Source organism: Megalops cyprinoides, chromosome 3 (assembly GCF_013368585.1).
Source record: "Megalops cyprinoides isolate fMegCyp1 chromosome 3, fMegCyp1.pri, whole genome shotgun sequence".
Lineage (NCBI taxonomy): Eukaryota > Metazoa > Chordata > Actinopteri > Elopiformes > Megalopidae > Megalops > Megalops cyprinoides.
In genome coordinates, this window is record NC_050585.1 from 26,854,403 (window position 1) to 26,877,002 (window position 22,600).

The 22,600-nt window shown below is 39.1% G+C and overlaps 1 protein-coding gene across 1 annotated transcript; it reads left to right on the forward strand.

Moving 5' to 3' along the window:
- Nucleotides 1–12,175: 12,175 nt before the first annotated feature.
- Nucleotides 12,176–21,597, forward strand: il2rga (interleukin 2 receptor, gamma a). Its single transcript, XM_036525008.1, has 8 exons — nt 12,176–12,305; nt 17,579–17,669; nt 17,810–17,994; nt 18,100–18,260; nt 18,408–18,576; nt 18,796–18,898; nt 19,305–19,389; nt 19,548–21,597. The coding sequence occupies exons 1-8, from the start codon at nt 12,242–12,244 to the stop codon at nt 19,773–19,775; spliced, it is 1,086 nt and encodes a 361-aa protein (XP_036380901.1). The 5' UTR covers nt 12,176–12,241; the 3' UTR covers nt 19,776–21,597.
- The last annotated feature ends 1,003 nt before the right edge of the window (nt 21,598–22,600 follow it).

Consider the following 22,600-nt stretch of genomic DNA (forward strand, 5'->3'; position numbering starts at 1 on the left):
GCAATGCCTTTAAAATGTCTCCATTTCACTAATAGCATTGGTGCTTTGCTGAGAGGACAGGCAGTAACACATTGCATACCTTGGCATTTCAGAGCAAAGTGTCCTGGGATATCACCATTGGAACACCTCCACATTCCAGCACCATTTTTAGGTGGCAGTGCTGATGCCATTTGTAACAGAGCCACTGTCACCACTGTATGCTGCTATTATTTTGGTATTTCTTCCCATAAACCCCAAGAAAAATCCAACTTCTTTCTAGAAGAAAGAAATCCACATTGGGACAAGCTGCATAGTCACATTGGGACAAGCTGCATTATTAATTGCACAGCAGCAATTAATAATGCAGCTATGGAGACTGTAGCAAAGGGTGAGAGCAGTCACCCCACCCGGCCTCAAACCCGGGTCTACGGGATACCAGATTTCAGCTTTGACAAGAGCCAGGCTTGTTGGCATGGCAGTCATAGCACATACTCAACTGTAGTAACAGCACTCTGTCACACTGCCCTCCCCTTCGGGAAGCGCACCTATGCACTTCATGCACAGAGGAGTACCTCGTGCATTCCTCCACTGTACTTCTCCCATCCCAGGGTGCCCCACTCATTAGTGCTTCACCCATCTCTGGGATCCCTCACACCAGGGTTAATCTAACCTGGGGGTCCCTCATACGGCTCACACGCTGGGCACGCCTCCGATGACCTCGTGGCAAGCTATCCCACTCTGACACCATATGTAGCGAAGGGTGAGAGCAGTCACCCCACTGGCCTCAAATCCGGGTCTACAGGGTGCCAAACCTGCAGCTTGACCACAACACCAAAGAGACACTTGATGGTATGGCAGTCAGAGCACATACTCAACCGTAGTGACAGCACTCTGTCACACTGTCACCCAGGTTCGAGGACGGGTGGGCTGACTGCTCTTGCCCTTCACTACAGAGACACTCTTCCAATGAGCTGCTCGATTAGACTCTACTAAATAGCGCTGACACCGAAACTTCAACTCAAAAGATGCCTTATATTTCTTTGATATGGGAATATACACTATATGGACAAAAGTATTTGGTCACACCTGTTTTTCAGGGTTTGGGCTAAGCCCCTTTTCTCCAGTGAAGGGCAATCTTAATGCTTCAGCATACAAGACATTTTGGATAATGCTATGCTTCCAACTTTGTGGCAACAGTTTGGGAAAGGCCCTCTTCTATTCCAACATGACTGTGCCCCAATGCACAAAGCAAGGACTCTAAAGACATTGTTTGATGAGTTCGGTGTGGAAGAACTTGACTGGCCCGCACAGATCCTTAACCTCAACCCCATCGAGCACCTTTTGGATGAACTGGAACGGAGATTGCGAGCCAGGCCTTCTCGTCCAACATCAGTGCCTGACCTCATAAATGCTCTACAGATTGAATGGGCACAAATTCCCACAGAAACACTCCAAAATCTTGTGGAAAGCCTTCCAAGAAGAGTGGAAGCTGTTATAGCTGCAAAAGGGGAACCAACTCCATATTAAAGTATATGTATTTGAATACAATGTCATTACAGTGTAATGGTCAGCCATCCGAATACGTTTGTTCATATAGTGTAGCTGAAAATCAGAGTTACAGAAAATTTTAGCATAGTTCTTCAGTCAAAAGGTGTGTGTATGTTAAACATTTTGGGACCATAGCAAGGGTTTCAGAAACAGGACACCTCAGAATACAAACTGCAGTTCATCATGAAGCCCCAGACAGGCCACTGTTTAAACTCAAGCATGCCCATACATACTTCACAGAAAGCTTACATGTTCATGACTGAGACAGTCACATGTTTATTTGAACTTTAGCCTCAGTCAAGAGGCCCAAAATGTTAAACATTTTGGGACCGTAGCAAGGCTTTCAGAAACACTCCTTGAACTTCCAAAGAAGAGCTCTGTGTTCTGTCTGTCTGGTTTAATTTCATTTCCTGTTTCCACAGGATGTGGCAGTACTGGTCATTCTCAGTTTATTTCCAAACTGTAGTAGCAATGTTGTTTCTTCAAACTGTAGTTTAGGCACCAACCGCTGCATCCCTGTGCACTTTTTCCCATCCCCAGGTGTAGGTGCTGAAAACCACAAAATTCAGTTGTGATGTACCGATGATGTGCTGATATTATGATTTATACTCCAGAATTAGCAACTCACCATCAGCATTATCCATAACGAAAAGAAAAATCATTGCAGTCACATCACTACCATTAAATAAAGCAAATCTACATTTCCTACTTTGATGGAATGATGCTCTAAGATCACATCATTAATACCACATACACCAGAGTCATGCTATGAAACACTTTGACCAAAAAGATGAGGTCTTTTCCCTCCTAAGTACCCATTTTAAAGCATGTGATCTTCAGAATGAACATTCAACTTTCAGAATCAATGGTATCATCCACCCAAACCTTTTTTATCATCCTCATAAATGATGTCATCAAATGGATTTTTATTTTCCTTTCCCCTTGAGGTAGTACTCTAAGCATGCAAAGTATTTGCAAAACTTTGCTAAAAGGAATCCACAAGATGTTCAACTTCCAATGTATTTCTACTATCATTCCATTATCTTTTGGGTAAATTTACAGTATATTGACTGATACTGTATGTTTTACACATTATTATCTCCATTATTATGTTAAAATGTATTACATCATCTATTACAGTAAGCACATATATTGAGATTATGATCAGATAGAACCCTATGAATTTACGGAATAAATTCAGAAGATAGGTTCAGCAGTTCAACAGACACCTACCTGTTCATGTAAATCTGGTCCTCTGTAAGGTGAAGGAAGAAGAGCCTTACCAGTGTCTTTTGGACTGCAGCTGTAGTTGGATTAATTGGTCATACATATTCCATGTAATGAAAGTTATCAAAGAAGACATGATCAATATAACTCAATTGAACATAAAACTTTTAAATATAGTAGGATTGTTGCAAATTGTTTCCATGAGATACTGACATCATCAGAAGAATCAGAATCAGAATAGACTTTATTGTCATTGCCCGGTGGAGGTACAACGACATTGTGGTGGTCTGCAACAACAGCGCACTGTGGAACATTTATATAAACACAATACAAATAAGGCACACGACATTGGGTATAGAAATAATATACAATAAAATACAATAAATACAATAAAATACAAATTTAAAAAGAAGACACATTGTAAATATAAAGAAATATAAAGAAAAACTTGTGCAATAATATGGCCTTTTAAAAACTACTTAAAGTGCACAGTGGAATTGCACAGCTGTATTTAGGTAGAGGGTTGGGGGGGGTGGGGGGGGGTGTGTCAGTCCAGGTTGTTGTCCAGGTTGTTCTTCCTGAGGACACGCAGGAAGTGCAGCCGCTGCTGAGCCTTCTTCACTAAGGACTTGGTGTTGGATGTCCAGGAGAGATCTGCAGAGATGTCTCATCTCATCAAATCATCATTTTACAGTAAGAAAAATACATACTAAAATAGGATTAGTAGAAATTTTGGTTAAACAGTAAGGCATGACCAAGATGAATGCGTTAGTCCATTAAGTCATAAACTAGAAATCAATAAATTGTGGTTTGAAAACCTTACAATGTTTATTATTGTTAATTACTTTTATTCATTTTATTACTATGACAGTTACACTCACTTGTAGTCAATGGCTATTTTTCAAGTCACAAGTCACACAATGCACAATTGGGCACTCATTGGAAGGTCCTACCGCACTGATATCATCTGAGTAACTCGAAGGTGCCTGATGAATAGCAGGGTGCCTGAGAGCAATGAGATAAAGAAGCCCTGGCCAACCCTCCCCTCTATCCCTGGCAGACCAAAGCCAATTCGTTCCATCGCTTTGGGCTTCCAGTCATTACCAGGGTTGGGGCCATAGGGCTTAGCCTACTCTGAAGATGACCGCATTTAAAGTTTTCACTCATAAAATGGTGTCCATTCAAGATAAATTATATCTTATGTTTTACTGAATTTGTTTGATTCACTTGTATTTTACAAAAAATTGTCAGGACAAGCAATCAGCAAATATAATTGGAAAGACAATAAGAGAAGCCTTAATATGATTCCAATATATGATTGTGTGAGAAAGGACAACTGGTTATCAAATCTACAAACTCCTCTTTAATTTGTACTTGTGGCTTGTAAAGGAAATGTTTAAACACTTGCATTGAGCAGCTAAGAACAATTTCACATCACAATCCTGCATTGTTGTGTACTTCTTCTGATGACTACAGACAGGTAGCTATATCCCCTATTATGAGCAAAATCATGGCTGTACTTTTGGTTCATGACCGGTTCTGTCTATGAGAACACATCTTTTGGAGGTACCATGTAAAATCTGTAGCATCTCAGACTGCATTACATTCCTTGTGATCCTTGATCATGAATTGTGTGCTGATTGCACGTGAAGTAAAAGCATTGTGTGAAATTAAATTTACAGCACTGTCACGTCAAGCTCAACAAGCACAAATAGAGAGTGCACAGCACATAAAGTGAAATATTTCTGCCTGTGTGTACACCCATAATTATAGATCCTTCCCCCTTTCTCTTCTCTCGCTCTCCATGACCTGTATAGGTACTTCCTGGAAGTCTGTGGCTCGAATGGTTGTGTGAAACCAGTCTGATGGTGGTTAGGTGTGTTTCTATAAGCTTGTCATGTGTTTTCCTGTGTGGTGCGTGTGTGTGCGCGCGCGCGCATGTGTGGTCATGTGTGTGCATATGTGTGTGAAAGAAAGAGTGCAAGAGAGAGACTACATTTTTAAAAATTACACTTTCATAAAATCACAATTTAATTTTGTTTTGTATAGGTTTGTATACATTTTGTATATATTTTGCACATTTAAGGCCTCACAACATGGGATCATACCGAAACCATATTATATACAACGGGATGAATGAATGTCTCAGACCATGTCCTTGGTGTTCTGCTTTATAAACATTGATTCAATGGTTGTCTGAAAGAGAGAGTTATAGGTCTATCACAAATTACAACCTGGAAGTTTCTGTGGAGGAAAACGACACATTGCAATAGTAACTGCTGGGCTGTGCATTTTGTATTTTGCCTCAAACAGGAAACCTCAGCATACAAACTGCAGTTCATCGTGAGGCCCCAGACAGGCCACTGTTTAAACTCAAGCATGCCCATACATACTATACAGAAACCTTACATGTTTGCTACTGAGGCAGTCACACATTTATCTGAACTTTAGCCTAATGTGCATACACAAACTGAAGAAGCTAGCTGACACTTATCACCAAAAAGTGAGCAGAGAAGCAAAACTTACAAATAATTTTTTAAAAAACAAATAACCAGCCTCAGCACAAAGCCACAGCCAAACTGCTGAAAATGGTGAGCTCTCCTCCAGCCACACATCTGTATTTATCCTGCCCTTAATTGGGCAGGTGAGGCTGATTAAACCAATAGCTGGTCAACAACAATTGAACAGACAGACAATGACTTTAGTACATTCAAATACAATTACAGAATTACAGTAACAGAACAATTGCGATAAGCAATTTGAATGCAGTTTGAGTGCTGTTGATTGAAAGGAGCTCTAGAATGGTGAAGCTGAAAATGAAAGATACGGATCCTTACACAATTAAGCAATTAATCATTAAACAATTAAAACAAACAGTTCTGAGGACAGGTGAAGGCTCTTTTTCTCACTTTCCCCTCTCGATGTCTTATGAAGTGTGTTGCTTAATGTAACGGCTCAGGCAAGGACTCAGTCGCAGACCAAGACAGCTTCAGTTTCCAGGCGGGTTTATTGATACAGGCAAGTTTCGAAACAAAAAGCAGGCAGGGTCGAAAACCGGAAGGCAGTCCGTGGACAAAAACAGGGTCGGGAACCGGGCAGGCAAATGATCAGGCAACGGGACAAGACGGCAGGCAGAAAACGAAGACGAAGGACAGGCAGAGTCAAACACGGAGAAATCAGAAGAAGAAAGAAAAAAAACTGCGGGGACGAAACAGGTACAAAAAACGTTGAGACGAACTGGCAAACAAGATAGGATCAAGCAGGGTAGAAATAGGGCTGGGCTGATGAGGAGATGGGATGCAGGTGGGCAGGCAGGCAGGTGATGGTAATGGGGCAATTAGGTGGGCGGGGACCAGGCGGGGAGCGGGGCGGGGCTGGAACACAAGGAAAACAAAAAGCACATGGACAGGGAAAAAACAAAAACACCACAGCTAGGGGGGCGGAGCCCTGACACTTAATGTCCCATACGTGTCCACTAAAATCAGGCAATGGTGAAGACATTGAGTTCAACACTACATAGGACTACTGGACACCATGAAACTACCACTCCATAGACAACAAGTCCAGCCCTCTTCATCCTGGGGCCAACTATTGTTCTTCCCCATTGCTCATATAGAAAGAAAAACAGAACAGTGACTTGCACACAAAGAGCTGTGTCGCCTTTTGTTTCCTGAAGTCCACAAGTTCCTCTCATGATGCTGTTAGGATTTATCTTCATCATCTTCCTCCCAGGATGTCTCTCCAGCCCTCTGCCCGGTGAGTCTTCCTCTCTGTCTGTCATGTATTATCTATTTAATTTATTTACTTCATTATTTACACACATAGACATGGATGAACTTTTACATCCAGTGTTCTTGGTCACTTCGGTGCTTACACTGTACCGTAATTATTTGTTGTTTTATAAGACTTATTTTCACTAATTTAGTATTTTATTTGCCTTACTGTGTAAATACCTTATATATTTGCTTTATTTTAGCCATCAGTGTTTTGCCATTTTTTCAGTTTGAGTGGGAGCTCTACCTGGGGGTTCTGGGGGTGATTGAAACATTGAAACATTCACAAAATGTTTCAAAAGTACGGCAACATTTTCAGTTTCAGGCGCGGCAGTGTAGCACGTAAATATGCCTACTGCTATCTACGTAGCTACATTCAAATGGTTAGCAAGTTTAGGTTAGGCTATACCTTAGTTAGTTATGTTGGCATTATTTCTCTCTTACCTTTATTAGTATTTTAGTATAAACATGTGCACATGCATTGCCTTTTATTAGGTATGGGAATAACAACCATCAACTTCTAGTAAGTAAACTTCTAAATGTCTTTAATTAATGCTAGATGACATAGCCATGATCATATTGGTCAATGTAAAACTAAAGCTAACACATTTTATTTGTTATATTGCGTCAGTTATACAGAAAGAGTATATGGTATTAAAAGTATGATAACTGGAGTGCATGGGTTGAAGATCTCCAGCCCCACGCCCCACGAATTATTACTTGCGTATATGGGTTCTGATATTACCAGAGCCGAACGCAATTGCATTAAACACAGTCACTGACGTGGTGTTTTATCGGATGAGTTTTAACCAATAGTAGCCTGTTTATGCGACGTACTGGCACGAGAGCACTGTTCTCAATCTTATCCAATCGGCAACTACTTTCAACTTTTTGTGAGGCGGTGTCAGGAAGTATTTGCGGGGACTGTATCAGTTGCATGCATTGAAATAGATGGAGCACAGAAGCGAAACTTGTGAAGGTTGGCGCAGACACAAGCACAATAGAACGGGAGGTGAAAAATAAATGGCGATTGGCTTGGTTAGATGGTTAAATGAGAATAATGACGGACAAGAGTTCGGCTTATTAAACGAGCCTTGCTTTTGCACAGTGTTGGAAAAAAATACAGTATGGGACAAGCGGTAAAAGGCATGATACAGATCCCTCACACAAAGCAGCTGCTTGGGCTCTTCATTATACGTCAACGTTGCCGGGAGCTGTGGCCACTGTAGCTGCTGCCGCTTCATCCATCCAAGCCCGCGTGTGTAATCATAAAGTCCGCGTTTGTACATTTATAGCGGAACATGACGTCTTTCAGGATAGCGCCAGCGCTGGTTGACCTGTGCAAAACATTATCACAGGACAGAACTGCACTCTCCAAACTCAGCGTGTCAAATACACAGGCCGGCTACCTATCCACTCACGGCATTGCCTGTCACATTAGGCAGTGTTTAGCGCACAAGCTGTCAAAACAGATGTTTTCTCTGAACGTTTACGAGTCGACAAACCGCAACATGGACAGAATTCTCAATGCCTTGATCCGATTCTATGATGATGACTTGGACAAAGTTGTAACACTATCTTGCTACTCGACCAACTTTTATTGAAGTTGCACTTCCCAGGATCCAGCTTCCCAGGATCAGTTGCATTACTGTATATAGCGAGCTTGCAGAGGGGGAAGGATACATACAAACAGCAGTACTTTAACAAAATCTCACTCACACCACACAAAACAATAACAAACTCATACTTTTGTCAAGGAAAAGGTGTTTTCGAGGTTGAATTCATTCGTATTATTTCCGCCACATACTTATACACATTGATATACAAGGCAATGCTGTTGTTCATTAAGAAACTATATTTAAAGTGTTTTAGAAATGTTTTGACCAGGTTATAGACTGCTGTGTTAGAAATCTTAAACTTTTGATGGTGTACTGTCTTAGGAAATTCAGACAGAAATACATGAAGATGAAGACAAGGAAGACGAAGAAGACAACGCAAACGTCCACATTTGGGCATTTATTGTACTATAAATAGATGTTGTCACACAGGCAATACCAGCTCAAGACATTACATTATTATCTAATGTTACACATTGTTGATTTCAATATTTCATCATGTTATTGGTTGTTTTAATGCATTATTGGTTAGTTATTACCTTATCAATAAAATCTTATCATTTTATCATTCATAATCATTCATCATTATGTTCTCCTTTTGCATTATTGGTTTGTTATTACTTTATTGGTACCTGTTATTACTTAATTGTGTTGCTACAGAAGTTGTTGACTGGTCAAAACAAGAAAACACAGAACACACACGTGTAAGAATGCACTATATAGTCATGCAACCCCAAAGCCAGGTCGTTAAGTGAGTAGTACAAAAAATAAGTTACTGTATTCAAGTGCTGAAGTGGTACTTAATAGTTATTAAATGAAAAGAATATGTATGAAATGGATGGTTCTGGGATTATACAACCCATCTACTGCATAATGTTTGACCCACAACAAACATGTACATTGTTAATCAATTTTAGTTTGTGAAACAGGATAAAATGTACTCCATAATTCAATCCCTAGATTCGTCTGATACCTGCTGTCAGAATTGCATTGCCTCCTAACTACACCTTTTATCACTTCAATATTTGACTTTATGGAAATGTCAAAAGGAAAAGGAGAAGCAGCTATATTCACTGGTCACTTCAGTTTGTTTGAAGGAGGTTTGACAGAGTGCATGGATTGGTTGAGTTTTGTCAATACATACAGCTCAATTATATCCTATATGGAGCCTTACAGCTCAACTCAGAGATAGTCAGAACCTGAGAGAAGAAGAGTGACACTCATATAGAAAGAAAAACGGAAGAGAAAGACAGAGAGTGAAAGAGAGGCTGCACTATTGGTATTAACATTTCACTTCCATTTCCCCTGTCTCAGTAACATTACAAAGTACACCATGTAGTGTCCATTTGCTGTGGAACTCAAAAACATTATTGTTTGATTTATATTAAACACAAATTCCAGTTTCACCAGGAATATGATCATTGATGTTGTAGGGGGATGTTAGTCTTCCTCACACGGGCAATGCCAATTATGTAGGGACAATGCCTACAATTAGAGGGGGTACCACTTACGTGTAAGGAATATCCTTACATGAGGTACCAATTATGTTGGTGATAATTAAATTAAACACATGGAGGCGCCATACTGAATATGGCGTCTACCATAGTGGTTAAAATAAAATATCACTCTCAAATTGGTTTTGTATATCACTCTCATAAAATATACTAAACTATTAATTTGGAACTTCAATTAATAATTAAATTAATAATCATAATCGAAATTACCACATCAACAGTTAATCTTAATCAAATCACAATATTGTCTATTTCAGTGTTTTTCAACCCTCTCCTGGAGTACCCCCTGCCCTGCATGTTTTAGATATCTCCCTGCTCCAACATAGCTGATTCGAATGATCAGTTTGTTATTAAGCAGCTTCAGGAGTTCATAACGAGTTGAAACACTGGTCTATTTAGCTACCTAAACAAATAACACTGATGATTCAACTAAGAGGTGAAGGCATTGTGGGTGGTTTCGCTGGCGGTTCCGTCGTCGGGGAGCAAGGGCTGGTCTGGTTCGGTCCAGGCGCTGGCGAGGGTTTCTTTCTGGGAGACACATTGAGGTGGATGCTCTGATTGCTGGCGCTGAAACTCGGCTCTTGCTTTATTGATCTCTGCTAGTAATTCGTCGCTAGCTCGGAGAATCAAAGCCAGGACAGGGCCATCAGCTCGGCTGTCCGTGTCCCAACCGCCTTCAGGGAACGAGAGGGATACGTCCGTCTTCTTCGGACGTATGGAACAACAGGCAAGAGGTACGTCCGTCTTCGGACGTGCAGAGCAAGAGCGCAAGAGGCAAGAGAAGCGTCCGTCTTCTCCGGACGCAGGGCAAGAGAGCAAGAGAGATAACAAAGGAATGCACCCGGTTTTTACTAGCATCGCTGTGGGGGGCATGTCCTGTTTACTGTAGCTGTCCTTGGTTGGGTGATAGTGGTGTTCAAAACGATTCTTTTTAGTGATTCGGTTCCTTTCGTTCAGTTCAATTAAATGATTCGAATCTCTGACTCACTGATTCGTTCATTTCCATATCCGGTCGGGCGGCATACACAAATCTGTAAGTAGTTTTATTGCATTTTAAGTTACTCTACATTGTTCCAAATGTCATAGGCTTATGCATCACATTTCTGTTTTGTTTTGTAGCCTACTACATTGATTTGTCAGTATTTATTAATAATGACTTTATTCACGTTAAAAGGAAATGTGATGTCAACATTAAATACATCGTAGCCTACGTAAAATTGCAGTTGTGATAAACAAGAACTGCGATAAATTGTGCGCACCTTTAGCTACTGCTAAAAATATAAATATAAAATAATATTACAGGTAGATGAGCAAAATAATATTTAATATTGTTTTTAATTCCTATAATAATGTCACGGAAGCGCTCTGATTCCTTTTGCATCGTCACAGTCAATGGCGGATGTAGCCCAAGCCTGCTATACTGAGAACTAGCGATTCTGGCAACACGTATCCTAGTCACCAGGTCTTCATAGTCAGTGAATCTTTGCAGTCCGAACGAACTGGTGAACTGAGGACTCAGTTCATTTGAGTCCGAACGAACCGGTGAACTGAGGAACTGTCAACAGTTCATCAGGTCAGTAGGTGGAGTTTAGAGTCTTCGTAGTCACCTGATCTTTTGCATTGTCCCACATCGTCAGCTGTGCCGAGATGGCCAGTGGGAGGTGCTTCGAGAGTTTTAGCATTTCAGCCATTGGCTAGTTGTTGTCATGAGCGTACGGCTGATACAGTTTTGTGATAGGCTGCTTCGTGGACAGACCGCATACCTAATATCCACTGGAGGGAAAGTTAAAGCTGCTATGCCAGCTAATGAGCGCGCATGTTTGCAAAGAGGAAGGAATGAATCTTTTAGACTAGGGATTCAGTACACTCAGTTCACCTCAAAGATTCGTTCAAAAGGATTCATTCACGAACTGCACATCACTAGAAGGAACGAATCTTTTAGTCTAGGGATTCAGTACACTCAGTTTACCTCAAAGATTCGTTCAAAAGGATTCGTTCGTTCACGAACTGCACATCACTATTGGGTGAGAGGTCGGGAAACTGCAGCATCATCTCCCGTGAGATTGCGTTTCACATTAAAAGCGATTTATGCATTACTGTCCGTAAAAGTTGAACAAATAAAATGAACGAATCTATCTGTGGACGGCACTGTACCTACAATGTGTAACAGTTGGTGGTCACCTGCCACTGTAGTTCTGCCTTCCCAGTCTTTATGATGACCATTTTACAATACTATAAATGAAATGTGTTGGTGTGCAAATACTTTCCTTTTCTTTCCTGTATATAGCCCCAAGAACAAAACATGTTTTGGTAAAACAGTCCCCAAGTCTGGATGTTCAAGTCTCTAAGACGTGGAAGAGTGACAGTAACGTAAGAGCATTCTGAAAACAAGTGGAAATAAGTTTCCTCCAGCCCACAGAAAGGGCGACCTTTATCAGTGTCGGTATTTCTTTTTTCATATAGAAAGAGAGAGGGAGGGAGGGAGAGAGAGAGAGAGAGAGTGAGAGAGCGAGAGAGATACGCACTAACACGCACACAAAGAGCTGTGTCGCCTCGTGTTTCCTGAAGTCCACAAGTTCCTCTCATGATGCTGTTAGGATTTATCTTCATCATCACCCTCCCGGGATGTCTCTCCAGTCCTCTGCCCAGTGAGTCCTCCTCTCTGTCTGTCATTTATTATCTGTTTAATTTATTTACTTCATTATTTACACACATAAACATGGCTGAACTTTCACATCCGGTGTTCTTGGTGACACTTCGACACTTCGGTGCTTACACTGTACCGTAATTATTTGTTGTTTTATAACGCTTATTTCTGTAATTTGGTATTTTATTTGCCTCACTGAGTTTACATCATAGCAAATTGTGGACAGCACGTGTCTTTGAATAAAAGCTTCAGTTTACTTGTTAATAGGGTTCTCTTTTGTAAAAGCACAGTAATGGGAAATCCCCTGCCTTCGTCGTCTTAGTTTTCCACTTGAGAACAGGTTCAAACATAAGTGGTTTATACATTTGTCGTATTTTAACCATAGATTTAGATTTAAATCAGTCTGAGTGGGAGACTTTGATTGGGTCAGTTTGCTATATTATAATGAGAGAAAAATTAACAAAATATTTCAAAAGCACAGGGAACATTTTGAGTATTCAAATGAAGTGTAAAATGTTTCAGTTTTGAATGGTTGTTCATATTGCTTTCAAGACACCTCCTTATTTTTTAACAAAACCTTTGACAATGTATGTTTTTGATTGTTCATAAAACTACTGTAAGATTTTAGAATGCAGAGGTTTTCACTTTTAGATATTGCCTTCCTTATTCCTGCCATGTTAACTAGCATCAAGGTATTTAGGTAAACTGCACAAATTTTCTTAAAAATGTTTTATCTGCCATGCTTTGTTAATTTTCACTGGAGACAAGATGTTGCGCTCTGTATTCAAATTCTAATGTCTTTTTTTTTCATTAGTCATGAGCCATTATGCTCCACTGAGTACTATATCAAATGTTGTAAGTGAGCCCAATTTGAATACCTTATTAGAAGATATCTTGATTCTTACTAGCACAGTTTTAAAACTGTGTTAGCATAGGAATGATTCTCTCCCAGGTTTTTGATCACTTGTGTCAATATTTCACATACACTATGCAGAATGTGCTGTATATAGCCTATACAGGAAGACAGTTACACTTCAGAGACTTCCAGAACAAAATCTGCTTTGGACTCTAAATGCAATGCACAGCTTCACATCATCAGACAAATGGTTTTAACCTTTAAAATACTAAATCAACTCAACCAACTAACCAACAGAGGCACAAAACATGAAAACGCCACTGTGACTAAGGTCCATATTCCTGGAAACAGAGAAAAGTTAATCATTAATTAAATTGTTTTTTAGTTTTCTGTTCAACAGAAGAAAAGGGTATATATTGAAAAAATCATTCCATAGTCACTGCATTGCTTGAAATCAATTAAAAGTGTCATTTTCAGTTTTCTACATAATTCATGCAGCTGGGATAAATCTAAACGCAGCCTTATTGCACTACAGATCTTTACTCACAACTCCTCTTAAGTGTCAGGGCCATAAGCTTTGTGGTTTTTTTTGCTCAATAGATTGTAGGTAGCTGCATTTCTACCTGTGGGCCAGACCAGACAGTCCTAATGAACACCTAGGTTAAAATTTTATCTACAAAAAAAAAAAAAAAAACACAAAAAGTATGTAAATATGCCTACTGGTATCTATGTAGCTATATTCAAATGGTTAGCAAGTTTAGGTTATAACTAGTTATCTGTGCTGGCACTTTCCCTCTCTTAGCTTCATTGGTATATTAGTATAAACATGTGCACATGCATCCTCTTTTATTAGATATAGGATTAACAACCAACAACTTCTAGCTAAGTAAACTTCTAAATGTTTTTAATTAATGCTATATGACATAGCCATAATCATGTTGATCAATGTAAAAGTTTTATTGTTTCAGTTATACTGAAAGAGTGAACATACAGTGAATGTGTAGCTCTGCAGTGAATGTGTATTAGGTGACATTTGTATGCAATCATGCATGAGAAAACATAGCAGAAGAAGTTTACGTAGCTATTTTGTAAGATACTTACCACTGTGTAATGACCTATGCTATGCAGTGCCTAGCTACCGATTATCTATTACTCATCAAACTCTGTCTTCATTCTGTTGAATCCAGTTCCTGTGCTTCAGATTGTAATTCACAGAACAACATAAGCTAACCTCATCCTTCTTCACAAGCCTGCCCTTCCTGTTGACACATTAAAGGAACAGGGCATGAAGCAAGGTTTGGAGAAGGACCCAAATACAGAATTAATCCTGCTCAGAGCCTCCTTCAGGCCTGAAACAGGCGGTGGCAATGAAACAGGCACAATCAAGCCACGGGGCTTTGCTTTAACTGACCCAGCTGTGGAAATTCTGCTGATGAGGCCCTCTCCACTCAGATAGATGTAAAAGCTTCATAACAGTACATAGCAAGCTTTGCCACATTTTCACTTGTGCAAGATAATGTCATTACATACAGCTAAGAGATACAGAAACAAAGCATTCTGTTCTCCTTTGAGATAAACAAACACACTGCACATTAGTACAGTGAAGCTGAAACAACAGCTGTAACGCTTCAATAGGCAGCAAATTATATAATATTGTTCGCCGCTAGAAGCGCTACGGAGCGAATTGAGGGGGGACCCCCATTAACTGTGCGTACCCTTGTTACTAATGGTTATAACTTTATAACACAACAATTAATTACCCACAACTTACTCTCTTTAACAGGGCAAAACACCATGGCACACAACAATGTGTGCCACATAAACAATTTGTAACACCAGTGGCGGCTGGTGAGCTGGAAACAGGGGAAGCGGAAACACTACCTTTAAATCTATCATTACTTTCAGCCTGTTCCCCTTTATCCTCCTTGATTAACAATAAAACAAATAATTCACAGAATAATCGACACCAATCGCGTAAACAGAGTAAATGAATATGCTCGCGAAACAGCGCAGATTGTCTGTAGTTTGTGTGCTTGCGAAAGCTACAACGTGAGATTAATTAACAAGGATGGCATTTATCGATTTAAATTACGTTAAATGCTCATCACATCACAGCTTTTGTGAGGTCTGTGTTCTAAACGTTATTGTTCATTGCACTTATCCTAACCTAAAAGTTTGTTCTCAGTAATTTAAATCGATTTAACTAAATTTAGCTCCGTTTTGTAATTTGAATTTTGTAAAAAAAGAAAACTATCATATGAAAGATTTAAGAGAAAGCTTTGGGATTACTCGCCACTTAATTTGTTGTTGGCATATCTATTTTTTGCCGTTTGTACAATAAAAATTGTTTACATTCTGCAACTGTTTAATGCATACTGATTCCTTCATATATTGTCATTGTGTGGGGCCAAGAAAGCCCTATAGTAATCAAAGCCTTCATTATATACATGATGAAATTAAAATGTTTTTATATTCTATGTACTCCTGGCAGTAGAATAAGCCACAAACCTATATAAAGGCCCAGTCATGCAAAAAAAAAAAAAAAAAACCTGAAACCAGCAGATTCTTAAAAAATACCGTAATACAAATTTTTGGTCATACTGCCCAGCACTACATTGTTTTGGAAGAACTTGTCAGAAATTCCTACCACACTTCAGGGTATGAGAAATGTAACCAGAGTATATCAATTTTGCTAAGTAATGAAGAAGTTAGTAAAATATATAAAAGATCTGCTATATTGTGTGTACCAAGGAACAACTGAGCAATAACATACTTTTGCAAATCACTCAGAATCAGAGTGTCTACTAAATGACAACATGGAAAATGTAGATGTAAATAGCTGCAGGTTTTAGATATCCCTTGTGACTTTTAGAGACTGACTAAAGAGAAAAAATGTATTTTGCTTTTCTCTGTATGTCTGAGCAAGGAACACCAATGAAGGGATTTATGACTGGCTGTGATACTCCAAGGGTGTCTAACAACGATCACTACTTCATTGTTTTATGACTGGTCATTAAGTACCACCCCTTTGGGTCACCTCTGGTAACTATGTGATCAGTGAATAATAACATGACTGCAGTGTGTCAAAATTACCAGAGACACTGTTATCAGCAGACAGTGACAATCAGAATGGTACCATTTTCTTTCTTAGTCATGTCAGTTCAGTGGTATACATCACAGAGATTGACTTGTATAGGCCTTTCTATGATATCAAAAGCATTTAAAAATGATAACTGGAGTGGCTCTTTAATGTTAAAACAAAATTAACAGGAAAGACATTGTTAGAGACCATGTAAATGATTTATATAAATATTATATTAGCATTCATTTCTTTATCCATTGTTTAAATGAATTTTATACAAAAACATTTAAGCATTTAAACATTTAAACATAAACATTTAAAGACATTTAAATCATCTTGTTTAAACCAAGAGCAGAAGACATCTGTGTTAATCAGTGTCACAGTGATTGAAGTCATTATTTTGGCTTTATCTCAATTTCAGCAGTATGCGTACCCTTTAAAAATATATTTTAATTTTAATATATAATTTTTCGTTTAAATTGTAGGCTTACATGTAACTCTGCCATGTCTACAGAATCCAGAGATTGGATCTCTGTGACCTTCTGTTTTGTACAGCTCTGAGATTCACAATATATAACATAGATAACATAAAAGGCTTTTTTTAATCATATATCGTGATTATCATGTATCATACTCTTGTGTTAATTTTGACATTTAGATGGTTGCGGGTGCATCAGGACAGTTATATGACATGCATTTATCAGAAAACTGATTACCTTGAATTATTTTCACTAAAAAGTCCCCAGAGGTTTTACAAAGGTCAATAGCCCTGTTGAACACAGTTTGGTGACAGTTGGAAAACAGCAAAGTGGTAGAAAGTCTGAGGTGGAGAGATGTTTTGTTTCATATTTCACATAGCTTCCAATACATCCTTGAATTCAAAAACTTTGTATTTCAACATACTTTACGTCAGATACTATTTAATAAAACTATTCAATGTTGAATACTGTATTTCTGTGCACTGCATTTGAAAATAGTTCTTTTTATTTGGCCCAGGCCTGGTGCACAACATCAACTTTACTCTGCGCATAGCCATCTCCTTTTGAGCTTACAATCACAACAACTGTTGATAACAATTGTTTACCCACCCTTATTAAACCATTGTGCATTGCCCAAGCATCAACCACAATGTACATCATTCTTGAAGCTTTTCCTCAATGATGAAATATAGATATACATAATACATTACTGCTCTTCTCCTGAAAGGATGACTTCAGAACATTGTTTTCTGCCAGGTTACTTGTGCTATGATAGCTCTGCATGTGCTGTGTCATGTTAATACCTGTGCTGTTAGATGCTTGTCAAACCCTGCCATGTATTGTGTTAATCTGCACAGATGTGACTTGCATGATCATCAACCTGGAGTATGTAAACTGCACCTGGAATGAGCAAGGGATCCCAGACTACAACTATACTTTCTACAGCAGGCGAGTAATAAATAAGCTTCAAGAGTGCACTGCCTCATGTGTGTGTGTGTGTGTGTGTGTGTGTGTGCGCGCGTGTGTGCATGCATGTGGTCTGTTGATGCTAATATGCTAATATTATGCTAATATATGAATGTCATTAGGTTTGGGAATCAACCCTACACAGAGTGTCCTGAGTACCTGAGGGAGGGGGTTCACACGGTGGGCTGCAAGAGGCCTTATGGAAGAGGCCAGAAGTTCGATATGTTCTACAGCAAACTGTCCTGTCCTCACTGTGCTGCTAACAACACCTCAGAACGGAAGCAAGAAAGTGATCTCCGAGACAGGGGTAGGAGAATGAGGGCTATGCTATATTTCTGCCACCCTCCTTTCTGACTGTCCTCTTCTTTTTTGTCCATAGAAATCATTATATCCTCTGTCCCTTTCTCACCAGTGAAGCTGGACCCCCCTCACAACCTGTCACTGGCAATGCAAAGCAGATCAGAGCTATGGCTCTACTGGAACATAAGCGCAATGTCCTCCTGTGTGGAGAGTGAGGTGGGCTACAGGAAGAGCACTGACCAGGAGGACGGGGAGGAGAGCTGGGGATCATGGGTAAGGGCCATTGAAATGCATGCAGCCGCCATAGGTTTCATTGTCTCTTCCTCTATGTACCTTCAGAGAAATACAAAAAATGCATTGATCAGCTAAATACATGGTCCCTCTCTCCCTCTGTTTCTCTCTTGCTCTTTTTATGTCCAGACCAACCTAGTTGTCCAAGCAAATTCTTTCAGGCTTCACTTCCCATCAAGCAGTAATCGCTATGCTTTCCGCGTGAGAACGCGTGTGCAAGCGAACTGCCGCGAATCCATGTGGAGTGACTGGAGCTCTCCTGTGCTCTGGGGTGAGATAAAGCAGAAGAATAATACAGGTAGAGCTACAGCCAAACTCTGGTATTTTACTCCAGCAACATATAAAGGAATAGGCATTGTGCGTTGCAGTGCAGACGTAGACATTGTTATAATGGATTCCCTCTCCTCTCTCCTTCTCTCTCCTACTTTATCTCTCTTTGCTCTTTATTTGTCCTCTCATTTTGCCTTTCCTTCCCTTCTCTGCCTCCTCTCTCTCTCTCTCTCTCTCTCTCATGCAGTGCCCGGAAACCAATTCAACGGTACCCTGACTATGGTGGTGTCAGTCATATGTAGCGTAGTGGTATTAGTTGTATTGGCTTGTCTGTTGGTTCAAAATGAGAGGTAGGTTGCCTAGAGATATACTGATTTGGAGAGATGTTGACTTTATGGGTAGATGAATACACATACTTTTTAGTACCTGTAAAGCTATGAGTACTGATAAGCTACGCTATTTAATTTTACCTGCATTTGCATAAATGATAATGCTATTGTTTCTTAAGGTATATATGTGCTAAAGTATGATTGTTTTGCAAATTCAGCAATGATAATGGGATCCCAATATTGTCCACATTAATCAACCCCCGTTCCATGTTATTCAGTCAGCTGTGGTTATTTTGATGGCACTCTGCCTAATTTTTCCTCACTGATAAACGAATAGTATTGTGTGTTGAGTTTTACATTCCTGTGTTTCTCACTACTGCTTCTCATTCACTGTATCTTAGCTGACCTCTGAACTCTATATACACAGGCTCAGGGTCATCCTTATTCCCATAGTTCCGAATCCTAGCAAGACCCTGGAGGATCTCATCTACATTCATAATGGAAACGTGGAGGTAGCAACCATCTCTGGCTTGTCATTGTTAATACCTTTTCTCTTTACTGGAAAAAAACTCTTCTCTTGCAGAGCAGGTCAATGTCTATTTAACTGGTTGCCAGTCATTCTTTTTTGATCCTCACTCATTTCATCCATTGTGTTCCCTTCCTCCCCCAGGAGTGGCTGAACATTTCCAAGGACTTTGTGGAGGGATTCAAGCCCAACTTCTCTGAGCCTGTCTGTCCTGTGCGAGAGTACAATCTTGTTCCTCAGACTAGCATCAGCGGCTCTGAGTGTTCGCTTCCCATTCTGATGGACCAATCAGATTGTCTGTCGTCATCATGCTCAACGTCCAGCTCCAGCCTCCCTAGCCCACCAGAAAACACCCAACCTAGCCTCGTGTAAAAAAATCATTATTAAACTGATAGTTCCTGTCCTTCTAATAGTTCCTTCTTTCTAATATGTCGATCCAGCGTTCTAGCTATGTGTACAATTACAGTACACCATGGAAATTACCTTCTTACCATAGCATAAATAATATCATTGCACACATACCTGATTTAATTGATTTAACACATACATAGATTTAACTTAAATAAATAAATTTAAATATAAAATTGCCTGATCTTGACAGGACCATCGTGTTGAGTGAAACTGGAAAGTAAACACTGATAAAACAAAGAAAGAACATTTGTAAGCTAATTTGCTAGCTATGTTGTTATAAAAAAGGCAGGTACAGAAATCATTAGCTAAGTAGCTAGCTTGCAGTTTACACCAGTTGGAAAACAAGTTTAACATTTGATTCCTCCTTTGTTTGCTAGCTAGATAATAATTTAGCTTATTTGTAAGTGCTTACCCTGATAGATAGCTAGATGTAGATGTAGCTAGTGCTCTACATCTATATCAATGGAGTGATAAATGCCCTTGGAACCACGTTGCTGAGGATTTGCAAAGCAACAGGCACCATCACATATTCTACCGACTCACTCTTGTGAATCGCTGCCACTCACCCTGGTGCAGAAATATTCACGTTATGGTTTAGATGCCAGGAAAATTATGTCCATGAGTGGGCATACATCAGAGAGCTGCCTACAGGGCTACCAGAGACCAAATCTGGACAGATATTGGGTGCTCTACCAGCTCACTTTGGAAAAAGAAAAACTGTGTGTGTAACTGACTCTGAACGTAGCAAAACAGGACATTTCTTTGATTCTTTAACAATTGTCCAAATGAGACTAAATAAATAAATAACAGAGCTATTAGCTAGCTAACACTGCATAGTTGGAATCATGTTGCCGTAGATTACCCCAGGCATAGCCATGTTAGCTAGACTTCACTTCATAGAGCTTTCTGTTGCCTAACGACAATTTCTTTTTCATTCTGCTCAGGGACTATATCCCTTAACAGAGGGATGACATATGATGAAGTAACTTATTATAATGATTATACAAATTACAATTTGTTTGTAATATTCTGTGTATGTGAAAGAACTGTTTTAGAAATGCAACAAGGCACTAAGGCAGTAAGTCCGTGGTATATTTTGAATATAGTCACAGCTAAAAGGATGCAGGCACTTCACTGCACGTTGTGTGTGTATCTTCATGATATACCCCGGCCAAAAAATAAGTTATTGAAAAATAAGAAACCTGGCTTCTTGTGCCTTGTTGTTTTAACAAACCCTCTTTTTAGAGGTAACCATCATGACTCACAGCTGCTGTACCTTAACGGAGCTGAAGTCCATGTCATCATAAAGTGTTCAGTGCAGGCATGTGATGACAGTGTTGCATCAGATGTGGAGGTTTTTGCATTTGTCTTGTTTTTGTTATTTAGTATTTAATTGAAAAATTCATTATATGAGTTCATTGAATACATTCTAAATATGAAATTATCAAAATTATGTTATTCTTCTGAGTTCCTATGAATTATGAGTTTTTCTGTCAGACCAAGTTAGTTGAATGTGTTAGTTAAAAAAAAAATAGTAACCTGAAAATATGAACTGATGTATTTGTTTGAAAACGACTTACATGGCTGAGAACATGAAACATTGGAATGCATGGACTGTCGAACCTTGTTTCCACTGACAGACCTTATCTATAGTAAAGTTGAGAGGTAAGAGACATTTTTGCAGGAAATTTAACAATCCGTGTATCCCTGTAGTGTCCTCTACTTTCAGCCATCATCAAATTTAAATTCATTTTCAGTTAGTTGTCATATTTCTCTTTCTACTCTCTCACTGTTACTTGCTTTCAGAAAGTGAAGTGATGTCCTCAGACTCTTCATATTTTATGATTTATTTTGATATGATATTCATTCTGTTTCTATTTAGTATTTCTATTTGGAAGGTTCAACTGTGTTTGCATTTTTGAAATAATGTCTAAATATAACTAAATATTATTTAGTAACTTTGGTTTTCTGGAATGGTCTATTTTTATTTTGCTGGTAATTAGTTATCAATACATTCCTTTGTTGTGCCAATGCTTGACAATATGTGTAATTAGTTTTCATAAATCCTATAGTGACTATAGTTTGTGGCATTTCTTACTGCTGGATCATGAAATCTAAATTAGTTTGTATCAGCATTGTATTTTGTGGATCCCCTAAGAGTTGTTTTACAAGTTTTCACAATATTGCAATTGTTTTAATTAAGGTCAAGATGATGTTTTCATGTTGGTTACAGTTTGTATGACACTGTGTTTCTGTTTTAGTTATGCCTAATAAATGCATATTGAAAACAAATCATAATAAGAGCTGTGCTGAGTGATTTCTTGGATTTCTACAAAAAGACATTTAGTGTGTGACAGTCATTGGTTTTGAATGGTATGGGCAAAAAGTAGCACATAAAGTATGGTATCAGCCTGTGGACTATTTTAAAAATGACAAAATTGCCAATACTCAAATAAAGGTAGCAGTAAAACCGGTTGTTTCCCTTAGGGTGCTCACATGGAGTCATATTTGGCAATGTGACACAAAGTATAGCTTTATCTCTGTCTTCAACTTGACAACATGATCTTGCAGTTCCTTTGAAATCGGTCTATCGGAAATGAGTAAGTACCGTTTTCTCAAGAACTGAAGGGTTGTCCCATGTAACACGTACAACAGGAAGTCATTGAAGGGAGTGGGAGGTTGCAGAGCTTATGTGGCACAGAATGTCAAACCCTAACCTTAAGGATGTGTAGCTATAGCAGTAAATATACAATCAAACCAGCTTTCAGACTTAATGATACAAGTAC

Excerpts from the sequence above, each read along its gene's own strand:
- il2rga (XM_036525008.1), top strand. The coding sequence starts at position 12,242 with ATGATGCTGTTAGGATTTATCTTCATCATCACCCTCCCGGGATGTCTC. Across the intron at positions 18,261-18,407 it reads AGGAGAGCTGGGGATCATGG|ACCAACCTAGTTGTCCAAGC; the intron begins GTAAGGGCCATT and ends TTTTATGTCCAG. Across the intron at positions 19,390-19,547 it reads TTCATAATGGAAACGTGGAG|GAGTGGCTGAACATTTCCAA; the intron begins GTAGCAACCATC and ends TTCCTCCCCCAG.